Here is an 8,482-nt window from a genome sequence, read left to right on the forward strand (position 1 = left end):
TTGCTCTCTCTTTCTTTTGCTATGATAAAAAAAGGAAGAGTTTATGGATATTTCTTCTTGTATACTTATAGCAATCAGTATAAAAGCTTCAACATTTGGTATAAAGAGTTTAAACAAAAAAAATGGAGAAATGTTTTATGGATATATTTATTAATGCCTTTTTACTATGACAAAAACAAGGAGAAATATTTAGTAGATAAATTTGCTTGTGCTTGATATACATATGTGTGTGTGCTTAATTGTTATATATGCTTTAACATATGTATGTTGAGCTGTGTTGGATTAGGATGCATTAATTGAGGGGGAGTTTTGCTATGCATTACTTAAGGGGGAGTTTTTACAAAATGATTTTTGAAAATGGCTTTGCCCTAAAATGTTTTTTAATATTTTTCATCAAACAAATTTATCTTTAAGTTTTATCATATCAAAAAGAGGGAGATTGTTAGCCTTAAATTGATTTTTATTTTGAAATGACAGAACATCAAGCTAAATCAGCTTAATTGTATTTGTTGCAAAAAGAATTAACATTATTTATGTGTTCTTATTTTTTATCATTATTGTACTAAATACAAAATATGTTTATCAAAATGATTTTTGATGTGTTAAAATTTGTAAAACTTGGAAGTATGTTTTGAACTAAAAAATAAGATGTTTGTAAGTGTTTTATCAAGTGAAAAATGGTTTTAGATCACAAACAAACTTATTTACTTAATTAAAAATGTTTTTATGCAATTTTGAAAAAAAGGAATCGATCCCCTAGTTGAACTAATCGATCGCCCTTTTGAGGTGATTGATTGATTTTTTACACAAAAAAGCAAACTTGGTTCCCAAAAATGCAAGAAAAGATCGATCACCCTAAGGACAAGATCAAACCCCTTTGTAAAAAGGCTAAAAGCAAATTTATTTTGAAAACCATGACAAAGGATCAATCACCCAACCTAGGGGATTGATCACCTTGCTCAAAAGATCGATTGGGTGCTTTACTTGATCAATCAGGTAATGCTTTTCACACAATGTTTAAGCTTTCAAAAGCATAAACCAGTCGATCCCCTCCAATACAAGATCAATTGGTTTTGTCTAGATAAGCTTAAGCAATCTCATTTTCTTAAAGTTTTGTAGATATTAAAAGGAAGCAATGACTAGAAGTAGATACAAACTCATTTCCTCTATAAGTTAGGCATTTCAACACACCAAGAAGGTAAAAGAAACAAAATAGCAAGCACCAACAAGTTATACATTCATTTCTCTCAAGAAATCAAGAGTTTCAGAGGTTAAATTCCATATATTTGTATTTGATCTTGTATCCAAATTATTATTGTATTCATTCATCATTTTCTTTATACTTCATTATGTAGCCACTCAACCTTAGAGAGGTATTTTAATTTGCAAAATCATTTAGGTTATTTTGTAAGTAAGAGGTAAGGTATCCTTTTGATTTTATAAGGATAGAAGTTGCTATCTAAGCTTTAGAAAAAGATAGAGATTTAGTACAATATAGGTTTGTATCTTATAAGAGTATTATTCAATTTAGTAAATTGAAATTTCAGTGTGGATAACTAAGAGAAAAGACGTAAGTACCTTGTGGAAAAGGACCAAATCTTTATAATTTCCTGTGTTTGATTCCTCTATTTATATCTCTTTACTTTGATTATTGTTTATATTTGTTTCAAGTCATAATTTATTATTTTTTGTATCATATTTTGATATTAATTTTAATCTTTCATTCAATTATATTGAAATCTATTTTTAGGAGTATTTTGGAGAAATCCAATTTACCTTCCCTCTTGAATCATCATCTTCACCTAAAAAGCTAATTGACCCACATTAACCAATTGTATTTCTTATATCAAGAAATTTAAATTGCTCATAATTTTTGTTTGCTTACTAAACTAAGTGTATGCATTTTGACCACTCCTTTTGAGATATTTGACTTTGATGTATCTTTTTGGAACTTTAAAAAATTAAGTGCTATTGGGTGAGATGTTAATAAATAATGTGTATCTCATTTAATCATTATAAGTATGATCTTTCCTTATGCGATACTTAAACCGAATGTTTTCACTAGATCAATAAGTAATTTATTACGTTCAAACCAAGTATCTTGAATTTTATGAATAATTTAATATTTTCATTCAATATTTTATTTTTATGTATCATATACCAAAAATAAAAATTTTACAAATCAACAATGATACATAATGTCAACATAGTCATAAGAAAAATAAATCAAGGCAATAATTTTAAACTCTAATTATTTCATATAAATAATAATTCAATATTATCTAACAATCAAATAAAATTATAAAATAAATTATCAATTTAATACTACCTATATCAAAACTTCATGGAGTTTGAACCTAACTTACTTTTCAAAATAGTGATTGTTATATTTTAAATGGATAGTCAAATATTAGTAAAAAAAATTTTATTAAATTTATGTATCATGTAAAGAGAATACGTACTTCCAATAAGCTTTCAACAAATCAAAATGTTTTCTTTACATAAAATAAAATAATAAAATTTATGTACATAAAATATAATAATTATTTAACCATGCATAAATATTATATAATAAATATTATATACTATTTAAAAATTTCATAAAAAATAATAAATTAATTATTCACACAATCAAAGAGAAAAAAAAAAATGGCGTCGAATACAGAGCTTAAAAGAGCTCTCACGCACCTAAACTCTCCACCAGGAATGGATCAAAACTGATCAACAAACGGACTTTCTTCAATCTAGTGGGGTCATTATGACCCGATTGGTTTAGCAATGGACCCACTCGGGTCTACTTGTAATTCACTGCCAAAATTTTAAGGCTTTAATGCCTTTTGTTTTTAACGCACAAAACATCTTGACATGACGTGATCCGTGTTTATTTTATTAAATTCATGCTTTAAAGTGACTAAAAGTACTCGAAAGCAAAATCAATCAGCCAAAAACTTTCAGGTTTCATACCCATTGAAAACTCGATACAGTTTCTTGATTTTCTTAACCTGTTATTCAATATCTAGCTTAGATAAAATCACCCTTTCAATTGTTTCTATAGCATTCTCACTGGCATGTTTATTGTCCATAACAAAGTTATTAACTGAAGAGGGCTTCAAAGAATCCACTTGGTTAAAAGTAATTTAACACTAATTCCAGCAGTTTTATCATCTATCTTATCCAAGATAATGTGTTGCCCAACATCAAAGTACAGTAAAATAGAAGTCATTTGGAGCTCTTTATATGATGATTGCGGATTATTCAAAGTTTTTTGAGTTATAATGCAATTAATCGCTTATTTGTAAACTATATGTATCAAAATTCGTTAGATAACGCAAATCAATATAAATTTTGAATTTTAATTTCATAAAAAGAGATTTTGATCTCACATGTAAGTATAATTTTAAATTATAAAAATTATATGTTAATATTAGAATATCAAATTTGTACAATAACATACCTATTTAGAAAAACATAATTGATAAGCAAAAATAATTACTGTTTTTTAAAAAATTAGGTCTTCAATTTTGCTTTTCTTTTATCAATGGCTCTTAATGGGTAAATATTGTTAATTAAAAATGAAAAAGAGACCTTAATCAATTTTATTAAAACTTTAGAAATATTTTCATCTAAAGTTTACGGTACAACTTACATAACTCTTAAACTTGACTCAAGATGTACAAAATTCACATATAAACAATCGCAATTAAATTATTTAGATTTTCATACTTAACTTGTATTAAACTTAAATTTATCAATATAATTTATTAAAAATTAAAATCATTAGTTAATAGTAATCAAATAATTATTGTATTGTAGTAATTATCTTATAAAAATACAATTCTTACAAAAGGTATCTTATCAATAGTTATTCGTTGTCTGAAAAATGACTTCTGCCATGCTAATTTCACAATTGTACTTAGAGTCCTTTAAAGGCATTGTAAAGTTTCCAATAAATGGTTGATTGATGTGATAAAGGGAATGTGTTGTTTTCTTTTGTTGTTTGGATTTGAATTTATTGAGAGACTGTAAAAAGGTAATTTTTTATAAATTTACTAATTGCTTGAACCGAAAAAGAATGTACTAAGTAAAATTCAAGAACCTTTTACCATTAAAAAGAAAAACAAAAGGCATTATCAAGCTTTTAAGAAAAGTGATTTCAAGCCTCAAAGCCAATAATCTAATTTCTTATTTTTCAGTATTTTTCTAACAAGAGATTTATAACAGTATAGATATTGGTTAATTGTAACATAATAATTAAAATGATAGCATATAAGAATTAATTTAGTATTGATGTTAAAAGTAATTTTTGCATTCAAAATCGTTTTAAACTCAATGTTAAATAATAAAAAAATTGACTTTTAATTTAAAATTTTGGTTTTCAAAAACAAACAAAAAATTTTCTTAATATATTTTTGCGGTGAAAAAGTACATTTGAGAAAGAAATCATTATATTATCCCAATATTTTTAATAAATTATTATATGTATATTTTTTAGATATTTTAATTCGTCACAATATTTTTTTATATAATATTAAATATTTAAAATTTTTAATCATATTTTTTTATTATACTTTTAAACGCACTTTTTTCAAATTCAAATTTTTTCTAACCATTACAACAATGCTAAATTAATTATAAGTCACTCAATCGTAATTCTTTTATTATATCCGATTAATACTATGAATTTTGTAAAATTCATCACAATTTTATATAAAATTCACATTATCTTTAAAATGGACGTTTATACAGTTTAATAATAACCGTTGAAAAATAGTAAGAAATGTAAAAACAAGGAATTGCAATCGGTTAGCACCCACCCCAAGAGGAGGACCCATTAAAAATGAAAGTTATAGGAAATAGGAAGGCCGATAAGGACATATACGAGCGGTCAAAGCCTGCTACAAGGGAAGGGCCTCTTCATTTTCATCTCAGACTAGGTCCACGTCTTGCAAGAACAGAAGTGGTGTTGCGATTGGGGCCTACAGGAGAATATGGAGGCTGGAGGGACACGTTTTCATGGTCAAATTGGATTGCTGAATCGGCTGTTGGCTTCCTTTGATGCTAACCGTGTCAAAATTTCATTTCTATTTTCTGGTGCCTGCCTACAAAACCAAAATCTTTTAACCGAACAAGGGACGAACAATCCCTACTGCCCCGCTTCTTATTTTAACACCGTTGGCATTTGGACAACACCCACGTGTATCAGCATAAAGAAGTGCAGGAACTCTGATCATTAAGATCAAGGAAATCCTAATCTATTGCAGTCTTATGGCTAATCAACTCTGCCATCTTTGATGGGATACAGCATTGACTAAATTTGGAGAATTAGCTATGTTCATTGCTAAAAATAAAAGTTGCAGCTTCTATCAATACGGTGGCAGATGTGTAAAACAGCCAACAGCTGGTTGATCTGTTTTGTTGATAGACTGTCGGGCTTTTAGTTCTAATAATTAGGATTCAATCTCTGGCAGCTTTAAGTTTAAATATATATATATATATATATATATATATATATATATGGTAACAGATGCAGTTACAACATGAGAATTGAGAGCAGAAAAACCGTTCTATGATGATGCAAACTAAAAGCATGCCAGTCCAATTCACAAGCCTATGGAGCAAGTGTATGGTTTTAGACCATAGCAACCATAACAGGGCATGCAATTTAAGGTTCTGGTCAATAATTTTTTTCTTTCCAAATTATCGAGCATCCTCAACTATTGAAACACAAGAAGCACAAGTCACAAAAGAAAAGCTAAACATAAAAGAAAGCAACAAGAGTAACCTAATCTTAAGTAAATTCTTATTGCATGAGCTTAAAGCAAAAAGCAAATCCAGTAGCAAAGGTAAGGTGTCTGGGACACCTCAAAAATTTGAAAACAAGAAAATTCAAAGAAAAAATTTCCTCTGAACACTCCAAAATTTTCTTCTAGACACCCTTTCCAATGATAAAATTGAAAAATTCATCTTCAGTTATATATATATATTTATAAGTGGACATATCCAGAAAAAAATCCTGGATCTGCCACTGCTTAAAGCCCTAGAGCCTCGAATTGCTTTTGCTTAAGGCCCTGGAGGCTGGAATCACTATCTTACTATCATTTGTTCCTCATCCTCGTAAGGTCGTTTCATTATAATGCCAATGAGCACAATAACGGAAAGCAGCAGGAATGTAATTGTTCAGCATATCCTATCAAATGGTGCACTTTCAAGTTTAGCAATAGCGACACAGAATGAAAAGAAGATAACTATAATTCATTCAACATTGTAATAAGAAAATCAAGCTCATAGAAGAACCATTCACTTCTATATGGAATAAGGAGGCACTGGTCATCTTACTTTAAACAAGATTATTCAGCTTTAGAGAATGAAAAAATGAATGAAGATCATAATAAAACAAAAATTAACATTTCAAAACAACTGAACCTACACCAGAAAGTTACTGGGAAATTCAACATTTATATGAAATTCCCAATTTGCAAAGGTCTGGCACCACTCTTTACCACTAGTTATGGTCACAAAACTACCATAAGTCAGCAAGCAGAAACCTTGAGACTTTTTCTTACATCTTGTTGCAAACTCCCTTTACTATCTCTGCAGAAAGTCGATTATTAACATGTCAAGCTCACAAATTTAGATTCAATCATAATACAGAGATCTTAAATTAGAACAACAAGCTCAAAAGCAGCTGAGGAAAAAAACATAATTTGTTTGGTTGTTGAGAAATTTTCAGAAACAGAGAAAAACTGGTGGCAAGATTTTTTAAATTCACATTCGTCTCTCCTTGGTGATTGACTCTAATCTGTTAAAATTAAAAAGAAATGCAAACTCAAGATTCAAAACAGAACAAATTCAAATAAAAAAGAGAACAAAAAAAAAAAAAAGAAAGCAAATTTACCTTGCCGTTTTCAACGGACTCCGGAACCTTGTAAGAATCCACCGTCACCTCCGTCAGCCACAAACCAGGAAACAATGACTACAACCACAACCAAAAACCAACAACAAATGAATAATGAAAAACACCAAAACAATCGGAGAAGTATTACCGGAGAAGGAAAAAAATTTAAACGTACATCCAATTGCTTCTGAATATAACGTGCCCGTTTCTTTGGCCTCCTCAGAGGGCGATGCCCAGACATCACCATGAAATCCTCCTCGATCTCTTTCTTTAATAGCGGTACCGAGAATTTCGGTCGTGGCCTTTTGTTCTCCGCTGTTGCCGCCGACGCCACCGGCGGTCCTCTGTCTCTCACTCTGGATGACTTAATCACCTCATTCTTCATCGGAGAACTATAATTATTGTTTGTTACTTCTCCGTCAATCGGAACCTTGCACGTGGCACCCCTGGTCCTGAGATTCCACGGCCTCGCCTCCATCTCTACTGCGGGCAATTCTCTCCTCTCTTTCTCTTCAATTGCCTGTTTTTCTTTCACTTTCTGTTTAGGCTCTTCAAATTCATCCTCATCATCGTCGGACACTTCGTCTCTGAAAATTGCATCTTTGATCTTATCCGCCGCCGTTTTAAGATCATTCATGATCTTCTCCCTAACTGCCTCGATCCCCTCCGACGCCTCTCCCTTGGATATCCTCAATCGCCGCTCCCTTCCGTAATCGTTGCTCTCGTTGTTGCTCGGAGACGACTCCGATTCCCGCCGCCGCATTCCACTAGCCATCAAACTCTCAAATTTCGATGGGGGAGATCGGCGTCTCTGAAACATAGGACGAAGACGATGATTATGATCAACGGCAGAGGAGGATGAGTCGGTGGCGGCGGAAGCATCATCAAGTTTCATACACCTGAGATACCGCTGGTTGCCCCACTTCAAACATGGCAGCTTGAAATTGTGAAGAGGCTTTGATCTCTCAGGTCCCATCGCCATCTCTCTGTCACCAGAATATACCATTGATCGCATCCAAAACACAGCGCGAGCTCAAACTTTAAACCAAAAAAAAAAGAGATCTCTTTCTCTCAACTTCCTCTGAGAATATAATATCTTTTGCTTCTTCAACTTTCTTGAAGAAAAATTCTTTATTTTCTCGTTGGGATTGGGTTTCTTAATTGCAATGCCAATCGCCGGGAACGCTTTGAGAGTTTTTTTTTTTTTTTTTTCTTATAATATGGGAGTGAGGGTGGGAAGGGTGGGAGGGCGGTTTTAACGTTCGGGTTATGAGATTTTTGGAGGTGTTTTCGTAATTTCATTCCTCAGTGGAGCGCTTTCTGCTACAGTGCGCCGTTGTGTATAAGATTAGAGGATTTTCGGGTACACCGAGGTGATGTGTCGTTTTTGAGTTATGGTTGGCGTAACTACCGTTGGATAAAAAGCACGTTTTTTTTTTTTTTTTATCTCTTCTTGTAGCCGTGGATTTTTTTAAAAAGGAAAAGCTGAAATTTTGATGAAATTGTAATATATTACGTTGTCACAAATGTAACAATTGCATGTTCTATTATTAAAATATTAAAATTTTTAGTTATAATGATTGGAGT

General features: G+C 31.1%; 1 protein-coding gene across 2 annotated transcripts; it reads right to left on the reverse strand.

Annotated features, from left to right (window-relative positions):
* Window positions 1-6,268: 6,268 nt before the first annotated feature.
* On the reverse strand, window positions 6,269-8,133 carry LOC111288435 (uncharacterized). Of its 2 annotated transcripts, none has more exons than XM_022879322.2 (3): window positions 7,071-8,133; window positions 6,896-6,973; window positions 6,269-6,591 (listed from the first exon to the last, which is right to left on the reverse strand). In XM_022879322.2, the coding sequence occupies exons 1-3, from the start codon at window positions 7,908-7,910 to the stop codon at window positions 6,586-6,588; spliced, it is 924 nt and encodes a 307-aa protein (XP_022735057.2). In that variant the 5' UTR covers window positions 7,911-8,133; the 3' UTR covers window positions 6,269-6,585. The 2 variants fall into 2 exon arrangements, with proteins under 2 accessions (XP_022735057.2, XP_022735056.2); XM_022879321.2 differs by lacking the exon at window positions 6,269-6,591 and adding an exon at window positions 6,630-6,799.
* Window positions 8,134-8,482: the final 349 nt, after the last annotated feature.

The sequence above is a fragment of the Durio zibethinus genome, chromosome 4, assembly GCF_047325235.1.
Source record: "Durio zibethinus cultivar Kanyao isolate XHJ-2024 chromosome 4, ASM4732523v1, whole genome shotgun sequence".
Lineage (NCBI taxonomy): Eukaryota > Viridiplantae > Streptophyta > Magnoliopsida > Malvales > Malvaceae > Durio > Durio zibethinus.

What these genes read in the sequence shown, in the direction of transcription:
- LOC111288435 (XM_022879321.2), bottom strand. Translation starts at nt 7,910, where the DNA reads ATGCGATCAATGGTATATTCTGGTGACAGAGAGATGGCGATGGGACCT. An exon ending in ATATTCAGAAGCAATTGGAT is followed by an intron (nt 6,974 to 7,070) that starts GTACGTTTAAAT and finishes TTGTGGTTGTAG; the next exon opens with TCATTGTTTCCTGGTTTGTG. An exon ending in AGTCCGTTGAAAACGGCAAG is followed by an intron (nt 6,800 to 6,895) that starts GTAAATTTGCTT and finishes TAATTTTAACAG; the next exon opens with ATTAGAGTCAATCACCAAGG.